At 40.5% G+C, this 23,064-nt stretch overlaps 2 protein-coding genes and 1 long non-coding RNA gene across 4 annotated transcripts; 1 reads left to right on the top strand and 2 right to left on the bottom strand.

The window, feature by feature from the left end:
- The first annotated feature begins 1,880 nt into the window (after window positions 1–1,880).
- LOC119719247 (protein LSM12 homolog) lies at window positions 1,881–10,180 on the top strand. Its single transcript, XM_038188621.1, has 5 exons — window positions 1,881–2,048; window positions 4,937–5,073; window positions 6,358–6,467; window positions 7,915–8,035; window positions 9,079–10,180. The coding sequence occupies exons 1-5, from the start codon at window positions 1,913–1,915 to the stop codon at window positions 9,118–9,120; spliced, it is 546 nt and encodes a 181-aa protein (XP_038044549.1). The 5' UTR covers window positions 1,881–1,912; the 3' UTR covers window positions 9,121–10,180.
- Window positions 10,181–11,178: 998 nt separating this feature from the next.
- Window positions 11,179–21,575, bottom strand: LOC119719246 (neuropeptides capa receptor-like). Of its 2 annotated transcripts, none has more exons than XM_038188620.1 (3): window positions 21,331–21,575; window positions 19,217–19,931; window positions 11,179–12,413 (listed from the first exon to the last, which is right to left on the bottom strand). In XM_038188620.1, exons 2-3 carry the CDS (start codon window positions 19,874–19,876, stop codon window positions 12,180–12,182), a joined length of 894 nt encoding a protein of 297 aa, XP_038044548.1. In that variant the 5' UTR covers window positions 19,877–19,931; window positions 21,331–21,575; the 3' UTR covers window positions 11,179–12,179. The 2 variants fall into 2 exon arrangements, with proteins under 2 accessions (XP_038044548.1, XP_038044547.1); XM_038188619.1 differs by having other exon boundaries at window positions 21,424–21,574.
- LOC119719248 lies at window positions 15,671–18,542 on the bottom strand. The gene is made up of 2 exons (XR_005269891.1): window positions 18,453–18,542; window positions 15,671–17,411 (listed from the first exon to the last, which is right to left on the bottom strand). It is a non-coding gene; the product is annotated as an uncharacterized LOC119719248 (long non-coding RNA).
- Window positions 21,576–23,064: the final 1,489 nt, after the last annotated feature.

Below are 23,064 nucleotides of genomic sequence, written 5' to 3'. Positions count from 1 at the left end.
AAAGTCTGCCATCTTTAAGTCTTTTTATTAAAGTGGGTTGTCATTTATCATTGGTTGCAGTCATGCGCAGTGACGTAGTGCACATCGCCGACAGCGCATCTTTCGTCACCGGCCGCCATATTTTTAATTTGTGAACCCTGACTCTTGAAATCTCGCCTTGCTTGACGTGTGTCTGTATCATAAGTCTTAAAGATTGACTGATGATCCGAAAGCACATAACAACGAAGTAAATAATGAAATTGGAATCATAGAGTAATAATAACATATTGAACAGTGTGAAGAAATGCAAGTGGCCTTTGTAAAAGACTTCTGCAGAAATATTGAAAGGTGAAAACAATGTTTGGCCACTTACACATTTTTTGTTAGAGGGTTCGTGCAATGATTTTTCTGAGGAACACATTTTGTGCAACACTCTACTCCTATATTGAAATGTATGAAAACTATTTGACATGCCTTTTTGGTTATTTTTTTATTGAAAAGTGCACTTCTTTAAACATTTAAAATGTTCGATTCTTTTTCAGACAACTGAGGGCGCTGTTGCTAGATGTCATTTTAGGAAGAAACTGCTCAGTTTAGGGGGTTTTCTGTTCACATTGTTAACCCACAATTTGCTCATTGAAAACATTTGTGAGAAAGACTTGATCAATAGCTTACTGCCATGTACTGACACGACAACGAATCACTAAAGAAAAGAAAATTTATGACAGCAAAATATCCGAAATTCTAGCAACTTTTTTGTGCTGAAGTAGCTTAGTGTAACATTGAGGTTTCTGCCTGGAATGACATCACAGTTTTGCTCATGAATACACAAATTCCAAAAGGGACCCAAAAAGGGAACCAAATACAGTTCAAAATGGCAAAAAGAAATTGAAATCAGGTTAAATAGGACAACGACACAAAGATGCATTATCAAGGATTGCATTAAAAAAAAGTTACATTTGCATGGGCCCTTTAACACTAGTACACACTATTGGGGTAGCGATTGATGATACGACGGCAAGTTAAGGGGTAAATAATATCAATTTGATTTCTGTTAAAAATTCGTAACTTTTTTTACCAGCCTTGGCAATCAATCTTACTGTTTTTCTTTTTGACGACACTAGATCTAGCTTTTCTTTCACTGTCGGCTGTTCTCCAGCAGCGATTAAGTCTGACTGTGACTTCGCTGCAACAGCGCCCCTGGCCGCACGATGGACGCGTCGACCCTGGCCTTGGCAGGCAGGTCGAAATTTTGAAACTCGAGTTCGTCCGCTTTTCGTGACACTTTCAGGTATTTATTTTATTGAAGGAATTGTAACTGTTATAAGAAGCGGTCAAATTTCCCCTTTAAATCAGCTAGGTACAACGGTTGACTCGTCATGTCTGTCTTCGTGATAGTTAGAGACGACAGGCTTGCGTTCATTGCCACACCGGAACTGGCGTCGTTCGCGCGCCGCCCTACAGGCCAGCGAGAGTCACAGCCGAAGCAAACCCGTACGAGTCCCATCATTGATCCGATGACTTTGGCAGATCAGAGGACCATGATTTCCCGGTTTCGAGATGACGAGCATCCAGATGGGAAAAGGATTTTGTACTTATGGTTAAAAAGTTAACAATCTTACTCCGAACAATATTATGGGTGGCCGGGATTCAAGAAATAATTAATACAAATTTGGTTAAAATCAAATTGAAACTTTGCATGTGCAATTTCTTTTAACCACAACCTTCCATTTCGAAACAACTGGTATGAGAGAATGCGTTATAAACCAGTAAATTTGCTCTGCAGTGACACATGCCACCCCCCCCCCCCCCAAAAAAAACCCTCGATTTTTCAATTTCTTTGCCACCCGTTAATGATAAATAGCGCCCTCTTTTGACCGACGTTCGTTATTAATCAGTGAAACGCATGCGCACGAGGTAGTAAACGAACAAGATGGCTGCCGGTACGAACTCATTCGGAGAAGGACTGTTCAAAATCGGCAACTGGGTCTCTTGCAAGACATGTTTCGAAGAGAGAATTTCGGGGGAGGTGATGGCATACGACCCCGTCAGCAAGTTCCTTGTTCTCAGTATCCTTTTTTGGTGGCGTGGTTGCCGAGAAATCTCGTTTTATTTGCGTGCCATATCAGCGACGAACTCAATGTAAACGTGGGCATGCCATGGTGGGTTCAGGATTTCTTTCAGTTTCACGAATATCTTGATCATGTTGATGACTAGCCCGACTGCGTCTGGCCGTACAGTACTATCGCAAGCTCTGTAGTACGGCCAGACGCCCGATGCTTCCACAGAGACTGAATTTTTTTGGCCGCCGATGTAGCGATTTTGCTACATCTTTCGATTGCGATTATCTTTTCATCCAGGACACAAATTTCCAAAGTTAAGGTTCGTAGTCGTAGAGCAACTCATACCTTTTCGAAAAAACGTTCTTTGGTCTCAATATTTTCATCCATCTGGCCACAAGACGAATTTCAGTCATCAGATTCCACAAACATGACAAATATCGTCCCCCATGCGATCCCCCATGCGATTTCAAAATGGCGGCCGCGCTGTAATGTATGCATTATGCGAGCGCACTTGGGCAAGATAATGAATATGCATTATTTAGTTCATGACCTCGTGTTTGTATGGCCAGCCGCGCTGAGTGTCCGACAAACGTCATAAACTATGATGCATATTCATTATCTTGCCCAAGCGCGCTCGCATAATGCATACATTACAGCGCGGCCGCCATTTTGAAATCGCATGGGGGATCGCATGGGGGACGATATTTGTGGAATCTGATGACTGAAATTCGTCTTGTGGCCAGATGGATGAAAATATTGAGACCAAAGAACGTTTTTTCGAAAAGGTATGAGTTGCTCTACGACTACGAACCTTAACTTTGGAAATTTGTGTCCTGGATGAAAAGATCGCTACATCGGCGGCCAAAAAAATTCAGTCTCTGTGGAAGCATCGGGCGTCTGGCCGTACTACAGAGCTTGCGATAGTACTGTATGGCCAGACGCAGTCGGGCTAGTTGATGACTAGCCCAACTTGTGTGGCCTCTGTATTGCTTCGCTATACGTTAGGCCACACGTCTGGTTTCCCAATCTACTGAGGAGTTTAGTCCGAAACTTGCACATTTGAAGAAAGATAACCTTATCTACCCGGAGGGCAAAAGATACGACGTCATAGTATTAGTAGAATACAACCATATGCAGTTGTATGTAAAAAAAGGTGCGCCAGGCTTAGTTTGGACTAAACTCCTCAGTGGGTTGGAAAACCAGGTGTGTGGCCGAACGTACAGCGCAGCAATACCGAGGCCACACAAGTGGGGCTAGTTGATGACAAAGTGGACGTGATCGAAAAATCCAACGAAAATAAATGGACATTTTGTTCTGATTTTATAACTTTGTCTGAAAATTTTCATCTGCCATTTACTGCAACATTCATCATACTCATACTAGTCATAGGCCTAGTACTGTCATTTTGTCTGCCATGATTTACCATGTTTACTGCAACATTCATCATACTTTCAGAACCGCAATACAGTAATTTTCGACTGCCATTAACATGCAACATAAAGAAGCTTGAGTAACATCCAGATGACATGCTCATCAGGAATTCACATGTAGCGCTGGAGACATAACTATGGTGTAAAAGTTAGATCTTAAGAGACCCTTCAAAAATGGCCTCCCTAAAATTTTTCTTTGTTCACCTCTATAATTAATTATCCCATCCCAGATTCCATTAACATACCTCATACCATTCAGCCGTTATTCACGAAGCTATTGATCGACTTGAAACAGAACAAAAAAATCTTAAAAATGAAAAATGTTGTTGATATCGGTTGCTTGTGCATAAAAAAAACGTCCACTTCCAACGGCTGTTGTCCATATTTTGTGTGGTGAATTATGCAAATGCAATGCATCACGTGATGACAATTGAACAATTTGTGCGCGCGATGTATGTGGGCACCACACCGCTTTCAGGCGCCGCTAGTGGGTTCAATTTTTGCCTGGTGCGTTGTCGTGTAAAACGACTGCTTTCCAAGGAGTAGTAATTAACGAGCTCCCACGAGTGTAAAGGTGGCCTTGAGAAACCATGGATTTGTTTTCCCGTTAAAGACGTAAACAAATCATCGGCATACTTTTTATCATACATTGCTGTGTTGATCTAAACACAGAGGAAGTCCAGTGTTGGAGAAACATTAACCCTATTCACCTAAAGGTACAAAATACTACTGGTAGTAAACTGTTGTATGCAGTACTTCAGCGTATAAGTGGGCACAGCACTCATAGTATTTGTTGGTATTTGGTGCCTGCATACATAATTTTTGTAGTATTCTGTGGTTCTCATTTCTTTATCCCAAAGTTAAAAGGGGCACTAGGTCCTGAAACCCCCGAATATTTTATGTTTTGGATTGTTTATTTATTCTATTTCAAACATGTGGTTGAAAGGAAACCAACCTAATGTCTTACCGTTCCCGAGAAAAGAGGAAAAATCCCCGGTTGTTTACATCAGACACGACGGAGTATGAATACGTTTTTTGTGTCGTTCTCCTACAGTGTACAATATACACGTTGTGTGTCTCGGGAACAGCGATGACCAATCAGCAATGAAAAAAATGTGGTTTCTTCAACATCCGCAAAAGGCGAACACTGAATTCACAACTAGCATCCAAACAGCTCGAATTTATGGGGTCGCAAAAGTGGATCCCGAAATTCGTTCTCGCACGCATAATACAGGAATAACACAAAAATGCCCAGTTTTTAAAGGATAGTTGTGGGGATGTTTATATCGTAGTTTTAAATGTTCTTTCCGATTAACATCATCTCGTTCAAAGCGCATTTTGTAGCCCAATTGGGCTGTTCCAGGACCTAGTGTCCCTTTAATGAGGCTGTACAGACACATAAGCATTATTTCTTTTAGATGTTCAAAGAGAGAAAAGAAAAAGATCCTTCACCAGTTTCCCCAGAAATGCCGTCAACAAATAGCGAAAGGAAGGACACACACGATATACGCATCGTCAACCTGAATGCTGCCAAGGATCCTCAGGTGGAGAGAGTAGCCTCAGAAGCCCCGTCAAGGTTGCCAAAACTTAACACACCCAAGGTAGGAGGATGTCACTGTCACAGCGACAACACGGAGGCCGCCCATCGTGGCTTGCTCATTAATGCACAGCCCATTTTCATGTCTGTGCAGTTGGCACTTGCAGAGAAAACTCAATCTGTCTGTATGGTTACGTTGCAGAAGCCTATTCAGGCATTATCGCAACGGAGTATAGGTACTCAAAGCACTGGAAGTTATCTCTATTATTAGATGAATGAAGTACATGAGAAATATGAGACCCATTATGTAGCACCTTTTAATGGTTTATAAGGTGCTGCGGCCACTGCCAGGACACCGGGGCGAACCCCTTCTCTGAGCGACAAGTGTTACTGGGTTCTTTAATGTGCATTATACAACACACAGGACCTACGGCTTTACGTCCCATCTGAAGGACGAAGCAAGAATGGTTAAGTGCCTTGCTCAAGGGCACAAGTGTCCGCCGGCGGGCTCAAACCCACGTTACTGTTGCCTCTGAAACACCAGAACATGAGTCCGGTGCTCTTAACCGCTAGGCCATGACATTCCACCATGACACTCCTCTAATGTGGAGGAACTAGTTCTAAAAGAGGATGGCTCTCAGAAGAAGCCGAGGTGTTGACTTGACATATCTATGCTTTTCCGTCAGATCATGCTGTCTAAATTGTCGATTACAACCTCCAGTTCTTGTCGTCACCATTTTTGTCTTTTTGAGACCCGTTTATAATGCGCCAGCATGTATCTCTCAAGATGTGCACTCAACATTGCCAATCCTTATCCCATTAGTAACTGTACTTCATTGTGTTACATTGTGTTTATTCACTGAAGAATTCATAAAACCGTACTGTGCTTGGTCAGTTTTGGGCCAATCAAAACCAATCAAAACCTGTATTCACAAAGAGTACCCCGTGATTTTCCATTACATGTAATACGATCAAGCTTGATCAGATCTCGGAAGCTGCGGGCCAACGCTTTGTGTTCTCGCATGAGTCTTGTGATTGTGCCATGTAATTTCAGGAAGGAGTAGTGTTTTGAGTTCAAAAAAATTCAGACTTTTGACCCCAGTGACGCCATGATGACTTTTGACCCCAGTTTGGTCATGTGACATGTTGGGGCTGGTCAACTGATACTTTTGACAAAGTTTGGTTGAAATCGGTCAAAATGTTGTATGTAGGAGCAATAGACAATGTCAAAGTTTGTTACTAACTAACTAACATAGAGATAGATTTGTTGAGCTACTACAAGCAGCTCAAAATTGGGCTAAGGTCTAGAATTTAAAATAAGTGTTTTGAATTTTGTGTTCTTTTTCAGCTTAAAAAGAGAGCGGAGGAAGCCATCAAAGCCAAACAAACGGCCTTTAAATTACTACAAGAGGGCGTCAGCGCCGAAGCACAAAGTTTATTCCACACAATCAGTAAAACGTGAGTACCTAATGTGGGTGTTGGGGTTTTGCCCGTCCCTGACGCAATTTTATAACCACAGCATACTCAGTTTGGGGGAGCCAGGTTGGCGTAGCGGTGCATTCCTCGCCTTCCACTGCTGTGACCCGGGTTCGAATCCCGCTGTGGCCAACATGTGGATCGGGTTTTCAGTCCCTACCTGATTCCGTGGCTTCCCCCAGTGTACTCCGGGATTTTCCTCCCACCTCTGAAACTGTACTTTCTTTTCTCATTGTCTCCTCTCTTCAGGTTTCTTCAGGCTTGCGGGCTACAGTGCCTAGGGCGCTTTTGAGGAATACTTGGTTTCATTACCAAAAAAAGAAATAAATAATAACAATGATACTTGATAGTACTGTCGAACAACTTTTTTGAGACAAAAGTTCCCAAGCCTGCTCAGATGGGACTCGAACCCATAACCTCCGATCCTGCTTACTCTACTAGTGCAGATGACTTAATTTCTTGACCACTGAGCTTACAAGGCACATTGTTGGTACTTAAACAAAAATTGCATTTCTGTACAATTTTGATTTTGACCCCTAAAAATGATTATTATTATTTTTCAATTGCTACTTGTTTTTCTTGTTTGAATGATACATCCAATGAAAAAACTCCACCGATGTTTAGTCATTGAAGTATTTATTCACAAAATACTTAATTGCAGCCTGACAATAATTTGGCTCTCGTAAGGCACATTCATTTGTGCCAAAATGAAGCCTTCAGAAGCTTGCAGACGCCCAAACCAGAGAAAAAAATGTTGTTGTTTTTTCTTTAAAGGGAATATACATCATTTGCTTTTACTGTAATTTTCAGAAATGGATGGAATTGGGGGGTTGGAAATATATAGCAAATATAGTTACACTGACTTTTTTGAGGTTTTGGGTTCGAAAATGCTATAAAATCCAAGAAAAACAATAATTTTCCTGTAGTCTGGTTCCCTGACTCCATATAAGAAGAAACAGAGCAGTTTACATACATTGGGGAATTGTAAGGTCAGGGAACCAGTCTAGCTGGCTCGTACCCGTTCATAGGTTTGTAAGCAATTGCAAACAAGTGCAATGGACAATTGGGGCCAGTATTTGAAGAAAAACACCCAGTTTTTTCCAACGCTGGTCGGCCGATCAGCGTTGGAAATTGATACAAAAATACCACTTTTCTTGAAAATGACAGTATACCAGGTGCCATGATTTTACAGGATGCTTTACACTGTCATTCACTTACAGTCCAGCAAGGTATTTCAAAATGATTTGGTAGTTTTATTTTTTGATGTTTGCAAATGTTGTATTTTCCCTTTAAAGAGCGTGGGGCATCATCTTTAAAATCCATGCTATACAGGTTGGGTTCTATCTTTCAAAATGTATGAAAACATCCTCCAAAAATTTGGTTAGGTTTAACGTTCCGTTTGTTTTTTTGTTCTGTTGATGTTTCCCAGACTCCCGTGCAAATGGCAAGGTCCAGTCATTGTGGTCAACGAGAGCGTGGAGATCCCGCCACCATACGGCACAGAAAACTGCCAAGGGAAGGAGAGCGCACTAGGTCATGTTAAAAAAATTGTGAGTATTCAGCGTCTATTGTAGACTGGTCGCCGGTCCCTTCGAATGTAGGGACCGGTTGTGGGCAATGGATTAGGAATACATCAGGTGGATTTCCTCCTAATGTATGCAAATTATATGCAAGACTTGGAAGATATAATGCAACTAGGTCTGATTCCCGGCCCCTGACTGCAAAAACACATTGATAATGTAAGCGCGGAATGGGCCACTAATGGGCAATTTGTGGGGTGATAATTTCCATTTTCGCTGAATTCGAAAGTGTTTCTGTCAACTGTCAATAACGATAGGGGCCCTGCTCTTCAGTATTTGAAACCTATGAAGTTGAAATGCTAGAACATTGCCTTCCGTGGAGACACTGTGGCGATTTTGCCTACTGCTTATGGTAAGAGTCAGGTTTTGTATAGCCATGTGTTCAACTGTCGGCCATGTGCAAAGCTGTAAACATCATTTTCAAAAATAAACAAATCATACTGCGCACACGCTCAGGCGATCCAATAAATGGCTATAAATGGGAAATCTCATATTATGGGAGCAGGAACCAGTCTAAGTCTGTTGTACTAAGTCATGATCACAAGACGGTAGTTTAACCTGAATAAATCTTTGAGCAACAGAGGGCGCTGTTTTCACATTTCCTTGATAACAAGAGGGCAGTGTAACTCAAATATGCTAAATCTTTCAGCAACAGAGGGCGCTGTTTTCACATTTCCATGATCACAAGAGGGCAGTGTAACTTGAATATGCCATATCTTTGACAAACAGAGGGCGCTGTGTTGGACATTTCCATGATCACAAGAGGGCATTGTAACTCGAATATGTCATCTTTGAGCAATAGAGGGCGCTGTTTTTGACATCTCCATAATCGCAGGAGGGCAGTGTAACTTGAATATGCCAGATATTTTAGCAACAGAGGGCGCTATTTCGACATCATTTACAGGTGCAAACAGATAATGAATACAAGGATTTTGTGCATGTTTACATATTGGTATAATTGAATTTTTTATGTAACCTGTATAAATTATTTGTTCTTTCCTTATTCTCTGCAGGTTGATAAATTTCACAAAGACAAATCGGCGGGCAGTACTTGAGATCGACCCCCTGTACCTCTTTCCTAGTAATTCCTAAATCTTTAAACTAGAAACTCATCCCTTCCCCCTTTCCTCCCCCTCCCCCCCCCCCCCCCGATCCCATCCTAAGAAAAACTCCTTCCCCTGTCCATAACTACAAGTGTGGACTTGTACCTCATGATGTTTTTCCCACGTGTGCTTCAAAACTTGACCAAACTTTCCTTAGAACTTGATTGGCCCTATTTACTGCTAATGCTCTAGAGAGTTTATTTGAAAGCAATGACCAAACCTCCAAACTGTTAATCACTCATGAACATAGCTCTTGTGATTGCATCACAAGCTGAAATATCATGAATGGCATTTAACAATTAAGGTATCTCCATTGTACCATCAACTGTAAGTTATTGAGTGATTTCTGCCCATTTTTTAATCAAATTTTTAGGGCAACTGAACTTTTGGTGTTGCCAAGTTCGGGAATAGGCTCGATACCACTCCGAAAAGTCGAAACATTTTGCCCATGTGATTTTCGTACCTTATTATCTCAAATGTTAAGAGTGAAAATGAAATATTCAGAACTCAGACCTGGTCATCCCCGTTTGGGAAAATCTCAGTATTCTAAGATGGAATCACTACAGGAACAACAATGAATACCAGTATTAGGAAACATAGGAGCAGTGTAGAATCACTCTTTCTTGAAATCTTTAATTCCTTTTACTTTTTAGGACCTTTTACGTGTTTGTACGTGTGTTCATGTATTTTTTTCTAAAAACCGTTTTTGTCTTCGGATTTTTGTGTCGTGTCCTTAACATTTTCTCACTGAAGCTTTGACGGTTAATGAGTAAAGTCTGAATTACCATGGGAATTTAAGTTTAGCTACGACTTCTCATGGACATCGTGAGACTTTTGATGCAAATTGTGGTTCGGTCTAGTCCATGGGAAGACATCAAGGAAATATTTTTATTCAAAAAAAGTCTTTTTAAGTCATCCAGTAAGTAATTTGAAAGAACCGTGACAGTGACTTTCTGTCATTGTTCACCGCCTGTATATTTGTGATCCGACATTGCGGTTGAACTAATACGATTGACTGGATAGAACATAATGTATAATTAATTACCAGCTCTGCAATAAGCCATTTGCGAGTTAAATTTGAATAAAATCAGGAGCACTGACTTAATCCAATGCTTTGCACATTTTAACTTTGCATTCTCCCGACCAAAGAGACTGTTACTACATCACGTGATTCGGGGCAAGCCTTATGCTAGCAACACCCAGCTCTGGCATGGTCTGGTGTCTTTGTGCCATTCTCACCCATTGTGAGCGATGTATTGATGCTGAGCGTCTCTTACGTAACTATGCAAGAGCTTGCCCCGAATCATGGGATTAGCAACGGTGTCTTTGGTCTGGAGAATTCAAAGTTAAAATGTGCCAAGCATTCTGAGCAAGTCAGTGTACAAGATGTTATTGAAATGTAAATCCCAAAGGGTATAGATTTCTCGCAAATGGCTTATTTAATTCCCCAAAATGTACCTTCCATTTACATGTACTTTATTTGGATGTGTTTAACAACGAACAGAAAACAAGGCAGGGTTTAAAAAGTATTACCAACAAAAACAAGATTTTTTTTTACTTGTCCTTTTCTTGTCTCAACCCAAGTAATGTTTTTTTTTTAAATCACGTTTGTACATGCCTCGCGTTTGCAACGCATCGTTGAGTGGACAACAATACCCGCATAATTATAAAGAAATGCATATAACATAATGCATTGCATAATTATATTAGGTCAACATAACTTATTCAAACTTCACCGCAATGCATTGTATAGACGTATCGAGGCGCGTGCACACTGTACCCTCACAAGCCCCCCCCCCCCCTTCAATGGCGACACCATTGTGCACGCTATTGTACAAAGCAGCTGCCCTGTGACGGATCATCTGAACAATAGCTAACACAATGCTTTCACCATTGAAGGGGGCCTTCGTGATAGAATTGACAGCGTGCCGGGATTGGTCCATACACTGAGCACTTGTATGCGTGTTTTCCAACCACCAAGTTTTATCAAGGAAAAGTCAAAAGTTATTTGGGTTTTTTTTTCTTTTATGGTGACCTTTTAAGATATAAATAACCAAAATCAAAAGATTTGCAGAAATAGTTTTTCCTCGGGGGGAAAAAAGGAACATGGATTTGTTATATTAAGTGGGATGTTGCTAATAGGGTTTCTCGCCTAGTAGGGTATTCACTGAACGTCTTTAAGAAATAGTTTTCATTTTGGGTTAAAAGAAAACATAATTTAAATAAAGAGAAACATTTATGATAATTCTTGACTTGTCTGTTTTGTGGAGTGAATTTATGTTGCGTATATTGTTTCTGATTTCAGCGTAATTGCTGGTGCGTGTTTTCATGCTTACAAAAGATTCAAAGTCAATTTGAACAACCAAACGCGGCTTAAAAAAAATGAAAACAATTCAAAGATATACTTCACAGCTCAACACCGACACCAATTATTATTACCAAAAATATGAAACGAAAATTTAAAATTTCACAAACTCACAAAATTCACAAACTGAGCTAGAACACCATTTGAAGAAGACAAAGGTGTGCCGAGTTCGAAAAAAAAGGAAATTCTTTCTCAACTTTAGCTTGAAAAACCATTAGCCTATCTGGAATACCATATTTGTACAAATTATAAATTGTAAAACTTCCATTACTAATGTGAGTTTAAATTACTAGACACCACAACTACTATTCAGTTTCAAATGTTAATTACCAATATGAATTAAAATCTGACCCTCTCCACCATATTGTAATTTATTAAATATTTGTTTAGTTGTTAAATAATCTAAACTTTCGCTCTCACACAAAATGTTTTCTCAAATTCTAGTCAAACGTAATTGTGATTTAAAAGAATAATGTAGCAATGATCCTGCTGTTAAATACTATTTGAACAAAGGTCCTTTAATAATGGATTAAAATTGTAATCAATAAACGTTAGAGACTCCCTTCCCAAACAAATTGGCGCCAATTTGTATTGATGCACCCTTAGTACTAAGGGTTTTCTTTGATATCAAAGAGGGTTTTTTTTCCTACAAGCCCGTTTCGGAGATGGTGTTTTCTGCTTCGATGTTTGGGCTGGACTCCTTCTCGAAGCATCCACAGAACATCTGGTGCCAACCCTCTCTGAAACCGTCAAGCCGCAACCAGTAGATGAACGGGTTGATCAAGGGCGCCAGGCAGTAGATCGCACCGGACATCCAATAGGCTGCCTCTAGGTTTTCCAGATCTCCGTGGAAGAATTGGACCATCTGGATCACGCTGAACTATGGGCGGCCATTAGGGCAAAAAAGACAAAAACAAAAATAAAACAAAACCACAAAATTAAACGAAAACACACAAAAATAAACGAACAACTCAGAAATAAACAAATATAACTCAGAAATAAACGAACAACTCAGAAATAAACGAACAATTCAGAAATAAACAAACCATTCAGGAATAAACAAATATAACTCAGAAACAAACGAACAACTCAGAAATAAACGAACAACTGAAAAATAAACGAACAACTCAAAAATAAACGTAAAACTCAGAAATAAACGAACAGCTCAAAAATAAACGAACTACTCAGAAATAAACGAACAACTCAAAAATAAACCATCAACGCAGAAATAAACAATCAACTCGGCGTTAAACGATCAACTCAGAAATAAACGATCAACTCAGAAATAAACGATCAACTCAGAAATATACACGAACTCAGAAATAAACGAACAACTCAGAAATGAACGAAGAACTCAGAAATAAACGAACAACATCCCCAGGGTGTCGAGCAGCAGTACGCGCCCACCATGTACCATACATTACAGAAGTACAAGTGCAGACGACATAATGTTTACCGCGGCATCCAAGATGGCGGACACCTTGCATCGCTTCACACACGCGATAAACACGGACACATGACACATGACGGGTGAAGTGGGTTTTCGTGGACGACCTCCGACGCCTAATAAAAGGAGTCTAAGCGAAAGGTAAGCCTGATTACAGTTTGATTTTTATGATGGAAAACGTCGACTTTATTCGTAAACTTTTACAATGTCAATGGCATATATCCCGCCATCATGTCTGTACGTCATGCGTGTGGGCCGGGTTTGGCCACTGTACTAGCGCGCGGTGCGGTGGGCAGACCACGGACCATTACATGGTCCGTGGTAATGGACCATAAATGGTCCGTGGTACATGCATGGTCAGACCGACCATCGAGCTATATCCGAGGTGGAATGATTCCCACATCTGGCCATCACTATTTTTCCCCTTCAGTGACCTATCATGCATCAGAAAGTGATAATTTGTCCAAACAAGTAAAATTTAGCTTGGGAAAATATTGAAATATTTAGGAAACACTTGGAATAGAAATGTCCAGACCAGCTTCATACGGTTTGTGCACAGGGATGGCCAGATATGGGAATCTTCCCATCATGTTCCCTGCAGTGTTAACAGCCATCAGCTGGAGAACATATTGAAGTATTTACCGAGAAAAAACGAGGGAGGGGAGGCAAGGGGGGGTGCCCCCCCCCCCCCCCCAGAAGAGCCACACAAAAAAGGAAGGAAAAAAACAAGAAAAAGGAAATTTAAGAAATAGATGTGCAAAGTCATATTTTTGTAAATTTAATGAGTTGGGGGGGGCAAAATGTCCCTGCCCCCCTCTAAAACTGATAAATTGAGAATATGTTGAGAAATACAGGATTTTTTTGGGAAAAATATGTTTTACCCCCCATTAGAAAAAATCTCGGCGACGCCTATGTTTGTGCATAGGGTCACCATGGTCACTGTCATGGTGATTTCCAGGTATAAATCTTTTTCTGGATAGCTTTATGATAGGTGATTGCACTCTATTTTACTCTACACTGCCACCATCAGTCCCCTGATTACAACTTGATTAACATCTCTGTAGGCCTGGTCTTAAAGAGTTTGTGATGAGATTTTTGCAACTTTTCATGCTAAACCGTTTCATATATTTTGTCATTTGTCCCAACAGAGAGCAGGATATTATGAACGGTGTTCAAGCCAGCTACATCAATGATCCAGATGGAAAGCAACAGAAACTCAACTGAAAGAAAGCAACTTTAGTCTTGTCTGATAAGTGCTGCATGTGTTCCACAGCCCATGCCAAGTATGGACTGAAATTCTGGCTTAACTACCAGATCTTAGCTCCATGATACAAGTATGTAGACAGCAGCTGGCTACTAGCTGCGGCTCCCCGAGTACCTTGTAAAATGGCGAATGCACTGTTAAAGTTATAGAGATTTTTTATTATAAGACCCCCGAAAATCCACAAATACATGTATGAGAGAAAGTTCACTGCAACCACTGATGCATTTATGCAGAGGATTCAATTAGTTTGGAACTTGCTGCAACCCCTGTCCAGGTTGTCATTGAGGATTCTGTCCGAGGACTTATTGAGGTGAACAGTCTGTCAAGGTTCAGAGAGGTGACACTAAAGGAAGTGATTCTAGCCAAAAAGGACTGCACAATTTTCCTCTGCAACTGAGGGAATCAAAACCCATGACGAAGGAGAAATCGAGTTTTACCAAGTGCAGATGCAGATGGCAGTTGTAGGTGTGCCTTGTTGTGACCTTTGAATTTTCACCAATGCCACAGCGATGTGCTCATAGTCTTTGTACATGTTTCATTCATTGAGGCATTTTTGAAACCATTGAGGATTCTCCAATTTCATAAAGGTCAATGTTTTACCATATAGCCCAGGGTTTGCAATTTTTTATCAAGACACCTTGCACAAATTTTATTTGGCAAAACTAGTTAATTGGTCTTGTCATAAATGTGATTGCTCTAGTTCAAAGAGTAAAAGTGCATGTACATGTACATGTTATTATTAAAATTATATTTTAGACATTAAAATTTTTGTCAACAAATTGCAGACTTTTTAGTCATCTTTAAAAATCTATACTTTACTTTTCTATGAATAGTTAGTGCAATTTTAGGTGAAACATATATGCACCTAGGACAGTTTAAATACATGTTTCTACTAAGCAATTTGTGTTTCTACTGAGCTAAATGTGTCATTAAGAATAGGAGCAACTTAACATGTATCTGTACAAGGATTGGATGTATTTCGTCGATTGGTTTTGGAAACCAACTTTAGAGACTGCAAGTTAACTGTTGATTTATATACGGCAGTTCACATTTTGGACAGAATTCCACATACGGACGTCACTTGAGACCCTGTATACAACTTTGAGAGTGGTCTGAACATTTCTGTTTTCTCACTAAATTCTTCAATGTTTTCCCTGCTATACATTTGTATTTGACTTTGTACGACATGTTATCGCTTTCTGATGGCTGGTAGGTCATTGCAAGGAAAAATTATTGACATCCGTATATGGAATTCTTTCCTACATGTTCTTGTTATGTTTAGTAAAAGGATTTTTTAAACAACATTTTAAGGTTTCCTTCCACTCTTGAGCTTTAATTTATTGCATTGTACTAGACTGGGGCAAGCATTATTTGTGTGTAACTTAAAGAAACTGCCTGAAAAAAAGTACAATTCACATTTTGCAAGTTAATTATTAAACCACTGCTTTAATATCTCATCCAAAAAAACCCACATTGTAATGTTAAATTAGCAGTTATATTAATATCACTTGTGTTGTAAACATTTTTTTTGAGAAGTATACAATGTATACAATTGTGCTTTTCAAAATATCATGTATGTACAGTTAACCATGCTCAACCTGTAACACTATAACATCATTTCATGAGATTACACAAACATTTGAACAAAATGAACTAAAGGTGCACCATTCTAAGTTTTGTGCAATATGAATATCCTGATATCTGTTTGACAAAGGTGGGGGACAGGGGTGGGGTGGGGGTTAGGGGTGGAATGGGGGTTGGGGTGGAGGCACTGGAGGATGGGACATTTGGTGAATTGGGTGGGGGATGGGGGGCGGAGTGTGAAGTTTAAACTTGTGATTGGCCCCTAGTAACACAACTCTCTGTAAAATTTACATGAATCTGCCAAAGATTAAAGACGACAATGCTGTGCTGCAGATCCAGAAACTTTACTGTGTAGTACAACTTCTGCTAATACAGTTTTGTAGTGGTACATGTCAGGCACAGATTGACTACAATAAAATAGAAAATAAAATGTATGTATTTGTTACAAGAAATTACCCAGTACATGTGTATTTGTGTAACCTTATTGTAACAGAATTAGCTCATTACATATCACTTACATGTTCCAAACACATGCACACACATGTCCAAAGCAATGTTTATGTAAATACACATGTAGGCCCCTACAATGTACATGTACATGGAGTGAGTGTATCAACTATGACCTAAATCCAGTGTCAGTCCAACAATTTGCATTTATACTAGCTACTCCACATTAAAAGAATACTGATGTCTAAATGCAAGAAGGGTTTAGGTACACCCTGTATAAATCTCGACCTGCAGTACATGTGCTTTTAACAGGTTCCACAATACCGTGACTATGCAACCAACAAATGCGTTGAAAATGCAACTTATAGGCTATAAAACGGTACTAAATATCACACTTATCACTACATAATTTATAGAAATTGTTTAACAGTAAACTGCTGTACCAACCGTTTAATAAACCTCAGCGATTATTGCTTTGGGCGAAGAATTTAACACACAAGTTGCAAACTCTACAACGCTAAATCTATGTTGCTAAGGAGAGCTTGGTTACCATCTTTCTGGTACAGTGCCCTCACTAGGCAAAAAGAAGAAATCTGAGTTTGGCCGCTACTTTACATGTATCTAGCACTGCATGTATCTATTTAAATTTAATAATTTTTACAAATATCTGCAGAAAAAAATGTAGCACCTCTTTTAGTTTCTGTGTGCAGAAGTTGTACAGTTACAATTTACATGTACATGTAGAACTGCAAATGTGACATGGATTAGACTTAGAGTGACAACAAAGACTTAAGTAGGGCCTACATGTACATGTACATGTAGGCTACACAGAAAAAAAACTAGGCCTACATGTACTTCATTTAGTGAGGGCCAAATATTGTAGCATAGCAGCGCACTTTTTGAACGCTTCCTGTAGGTTAGGGGTATCTTCTCTCCAAGAAAATGTCACTGTTTTCCCATTTACCGTTGAACGGTCGCGCATGCTACTGCAACAGACTCAACCAGCTGATGAGGCTGCAATGGTCTGCTCCAATGAGAAAATGAGGCATATTAAAGTTGTACTTTCCGCTTCATGATTACTTCTCGGAAGGATCTTGTTTCATCACAGGCTTCCCTTCCATGTTACTAGAATCGTCCTGCAACCAAAATTTGAGAGTTACAAATTAATCATCATGTTGACATCCTGTTCGGATTACTACCATTACTCTTGTACCCTGTGCAACCAGTGGAACCAAAGAGAACTGAAATAAACTGCTGATTTTGTTTAAGTAAATCCAATTCATTTTTTTCTTCATTTTCTCTGCTTCCAAACACACAATGCATGATATTTTTTGTGGGTCACCAAAATAATGCAATATGCACACAGCAGTTCACAGTTTATTTGGGGTTCACTGAGTATTTCAGGCTAAACAGTTAAACCATGTCAATGGCGTATTTGAGAAGCGGTTCGACTGGTGGCAGCGCAATCGACAGATAGCATCACGATCACCCGATCGCGCTCAACATTAATACTAGTACTAGGGGGCTAGGGGCCTTTTGCGTTTGTAAAAATTGTTGCGTAAAGATACTAAAAAAATTCAACTCGAACTGAAAAATAACGGGTAAAAAGTCTCTTTTATTAGAATTATGAATAAAATTTTAGAGTCGCGGAAGTCGTTTGATCTTTAAAGCGGCAAAATGCTCAAAAAATAAACAAGACACATAGACCATACCCGTCCGGGGAAAGAATCCCATAGTCTACCTCCTAGATGGAGGTTACTTCACACCCTGTTACCATGGTGTTACAAACCAGTATAATGAGACTGGTCTGAAAAATTATGTTTTCTCACTAAATATTTCAATATTTTCCCAGTAAATATCACTTTTTAGGACATGTTACCGCTTCTGGTGGCTACTACTAGTATAGTCATTGCAGGGAAAAACTAGTGGCGTACGTGTATGGAATTCCCATTCTTTCCTGTCTGACCAACCATGGAGGAATTCCTCCATGGACCAACGTAGTCATGCATGGCGCAGTGCCACGCCGCGCCATCCCAGCCCAGTACATGTGGCCAAACCCGGCCGGCATTGGCATACCGTTCACATGACGTACAGACTAGACATGACGGAATGCCATGGTAAACGTTTACAAAGTCAACGTTTTTCATCATAAAAATTAAACTGCATCCCAGGCTTACCTTTCGCATAGACTTCTTTCTGGCTTCGGAGGTCGTCGACGAAAAAACACTACGTTTTTACCCTCCGTTTTTTCTACGTGTTCATCGCGTGAAGCGCGCGGTTCAAGGTGTCCGCCATTTTGAATGCCGCGGTAAACATTATGTCGTCTGCACTTCTGTAATGTATGGTACATGGTGGGCGCGTACTGCTGCTCGACACCCTGGGGATGTTGTTCGTTTATTTCTGAGTTCTTCGTTTATTTCTGAGTTGTTCGTTTATTTCTGAGTTCGTGTATATTTCTGAGTTGATCGTTTATTTCTGAGTTGATCGTTTATTCCTGAGTTGATCGTTTAACTCTGAGTTGATTGTTTATTTCTGCGTTGATGGTTTATTTTTGAGTTGTTCGTTTATTTCTGAGTTGTTCGTTTATTTTTGAGTTGTTCGTTTATTTCTGAGTTGTACGTTTATTTTTGAGTTGTTCGTTTATTTGTGAGTTGTTCGTTTATTTGTGAGTTGTTCGTTTGTTTCTGAGTTATATTTGTTTATTCCTGAATTGTTTGTTTATTTCTTAATTGTTCGTTTATTTCTGAGTTGCTCATTTATTTATGAGTTATATTCGTTTATTTCTGAGTTGTTCGTTTATTTCTGAATTATATTCGTTTATTTCTGAGTTGTTCGTTTATTTCTGAGTTGTTCGTTTATTTTTGTGTTGTTTGTTTAATTTTGTGGTTTTGTTTTATTTTTGTTTTTTGTCTTTTTTGCCCTAATGGCCGCCCATACTGAACGGCATCCAGCAGACGAACGAGGTGACTAGAATTAACATAAAGGTGACCAGCAAGCGACGGATCTGACTCAACCGAGTACGGACCTGATGGTCCTCGGTTGGCTTCTGCAGCGGTGGGCTGGAGGTCGCGAGATGGATGGTGTAACGTCGAATCTTACGGAACACGACGAAGTAAAGCCCAGCAGTGATCAGCCAGAATGCGAAGACGACCAAAGGCTTAACAACTCCTTCAATGATGTGGTAAACGTCTTCGTGAGCCAGGTATGCCGGTAGGATCTCGACCGCAAATGAGACGACCCAGATCAGCGCGCAGATCCCCACCAAACGGTTCCTGGTGACCAGCTCGTCGTAGCGCGCCGTGTCCACGAAGGTCAGGGCCAGGTACCGGTTGACGGCCTCGGCAAGGATCGTCCACACGCCCACGAAGTAGCCGGAGATGAAGATCAGGAAGAGCAGATCAGACTCGCCCCAGGTGAAGGCGATGGCCATGACGGCGTAGAACAAGTCAGCCAATGTCAGGTTGATGAGAAGGCCGTAGTACTTCATCCTGAGACGGCTGGTCCGAGCGAAGACCACTAACACCAGGAGGTTGGCCACGGCTGCCACCACGGCACACACCGTCAAGGCGTATCGCACGCCAGTGATAAACTCCTCACTCATGTTATGGGATCGATGCAGAAAGACGTATCAAGCGCGTGAAAACTAGATTTTTTTTCTGGAAGAAAAACACATACAACTAGATTTATATTCGTTGATAAACACATTCGGCGTATCATTTTATAGACTAATATAATGAAATATATATGTGCAGAAGAAAGTTGCAGAGTGATCGGGACGGGCCTTAGAAAGATGCACCTCTAATGTAACGTCACGTCACATACCAACTTTCAACCCAATTGGACATGTAGTTCTGTAGATATAGGCCTACAAAATATGCACCTTTAATATGGCGTCATATGTCATGTGATTACGTCATCATAACAACACATTTAAACGAAGAAGATGTAATGTAGACAGTGTCATGAATTGTGCTTCTTGCGGATCAAGTCAGCCTGATATAAATAATAATAATAATAATATTGGATGGCTTGTTTTCGGTGGATACAAGAATATATTGCACTCGCTGTGACAATATTACACTCGTCTTCGACTCGTGCAATATTGTCAAAGCTCATGCAATATATTCTTGTATCCACCTCAAAGCCATCCAATATTATATAAATATATATGTGCAGAAGAAAGTTGCAGAGTGATCGGGACGGGCCTTATGGAAAGATGCACCTCTAATGTAACGTCACGTCACATACCAACTTTCAACCCAATTGGACATGTAGTTCTGTAGATATAGGCCTTCAAAATATGCACCTTTAATATGGCGTCATATTGTGATTACATCATCATGACATCACTTCAATTTTCATCTTTAACACATCCCAGCCTAGGTACGTACTAAATTTCAATCCAATCGGACTCTTAGTTCTGTAAATAAAGGCCTTAAAAATGCACCTTTAATGTGACGTCACGGGACTCATGATGACGTCATGATGACATCAATGTTCGGCGCACATTATGCAGATGCTGGTCTAAGTGTGTACCAAGTACAAGAAGGAATCATATAGTGCCCAAAGTGCCGTGCAAAATAAAGTAAAAGAAAAAAAACCGAAAAAAATCGTGACGAAAACAGCCTTCTAATGGCTGATCTACAGGGGAGGGGAGGGGATCTGCAACCCTTTTGGGGGGCTGCAAAATAGGACAATCATGGAGAAAATCTCATAGAATGCCTGCTGATGAATTGTAAAACTCTTTGTCTTCAATTGACAACAATGCGCTGGCCAATTGACGGAGAAAGAACTCCGTAAGTTTTCAGCATTTGGGGAAATCAACAAGATTTTTCAAGATTCAATACCATGCATAACGTAGAAAATGTGCAAAGCGGAAAACTCGGTTATACCATGGAGCTGCTCCATGGCTATACCTACATTGCGCTCTGTTACAAAAGATTGAATGAGGTTCGATGTACATTTATTCTATGTGCAAACCTCACCTATGCGATATTAAGTAACAAGACACGGACCACCCCCAAAAAGGTCCAATTCTGGAACAAATATACTAACCAAAGCAGTCAGATGTGTGACCCGGGATGGGTCATAATCGTCATCTACATTCGAAGAGCGTGTAAAGTTTGCAAGAAAAACAACAATACGTACCAGTTCAAGTAGACTGGGCGTTCTGGTGAGTTGAAGTTGTTGACTTGCCGCACATCCAATGGACACGCATGATTGATTGAGTAAAACACCTTCAGTGTAAACCACAATGGCTCTTCACTGCATAAGTCCAATCGCCACACCATGCGTAATAACTATTCAATACTATGCACGTATGAGTGCGTTGAATTAGCTTCTCAGCTCCGTGTATACACCAAACGCTATTCGCCTGGCATTCTTGAAAAACCAAGGTCAAATGTTTGTTGTGCAGCGGAACTTTAAAATGAAATGTAAAGACACTGTCGTCTGCTCCGCTGATATCATTGCAACCATTGTGTCATTAATTAATCATTTTTAATAAATACCTCAGACAGATTACCCATTCCTATTGGTCGAGAGCCCGTTAAGTGGCCGGTCTTAAACGGTTGATTAAAACACCGGCTGGCTGGTCTTAAACACTTTTCCGTGTCACATACAATTTGGACTCCTATGAATTCTGGTCCCTTTTACCCTTTTTATTGGTTGAACGTCCCAATTCTCGGTTAGACATGCGCAATATTACCAATGAGACTGTATTTCATAGTCCTAAATTCACACTACACCAGCAAAGCTGCATTCTGCGCCACATCGTGCAGTACGCACAACGCGCGCGCCAATCTCCATACAAGGAGTTGTTTACGACTATACTTGCGAGAGGCACATACCATAACATAGATAGAGGGGTGTTTTTAAAAAACGAAGTAAACTTGTTGAACAAAGTTGTTGGAAAATTATAATTTTGACTTGTTTTGACTGTAAATTTATTCCCTTATTAGGCCTAATTCCTGGAATCGAAAGATATTGCTCCGAATTATCATTATGTCTGCCCAATTATCACGCAATAACGGCACTGCGGAGGATGACACCGGGGCAGACACTAGCATCATGTGATGGCTAATCGAACGCTCTCGTATAATATTCAAACGCACCCAATGATTGCGGACGATCCCGTGATCCGTTCGTTCGAAACGCCTACGAAACGATCACGCTTGGACCTCTCATTGCTGCGCGCTCGCATCAGTATGCCGTGGTCCAATGATTACGGTGTCCGATCGTGGTACTGTTTTTTATGATTGTTTTATAAATGAGAAAGATAAAATGTTGATGACCTTCCTTCGCTTTGCTCGGCATCAAAGTCTTTGTTTGTCATGCATCGTCTTACATATTTTTTTAAAGCTGATTGCGCCACCAATCGTGAAAAAGTGTCTAGTCCCCGAGCAAAGAGTCTCAGTGGCGTAGCCAGGTGGGGTTTCTCCCGGGGGGGGGGGGGGAGGTATTCCTTCCCCCCCCCCCCCCACAATAAAAGTGCCCTTTTTAACCAGCGTTTACCCCCAAATATTTGTAAAGAGCGCCCGCCTTTTTTTTTTTTTTTAAACAAGTGCCTTTTATTTACCAGCGTACTTTTACGAGTGCCCTTTTTAGAATTTTGCCCGACCGTCGGCATTTGTGCCGCCCTGAAAAGCGCCACCTATTATCCGATGTGTCCATGATCGTCCAATTTGAAGAGCGCTCCTATAGAAAGATGCTACCAGCCCCCGCCCCCGACAGTTTGATTTTACGGAAGAAGTGACCAAAGAAAACAACCTGTCTACATTTCAGCACGGA

The sequence above is a fragment of the Patiria miniata genome, unplaced genomic scaffold, assembly GCF_015706575.1.
Source record: "Patiria miniata isolate m_02_andy unplaced genomic scaffold, ASM1570657v1 HiC_scaffold_8, whole genome shotgun sequence".
NCBI classification, from domain to species: Eukaryota; Metazoa; Echinodermata; class Asteroidea; order Valvatida; family Asterinidae; genus Patiria; species Patiria miniata.
This window is presented reverse-complemented; position numbering and strand designations above follow the sequence as displayed.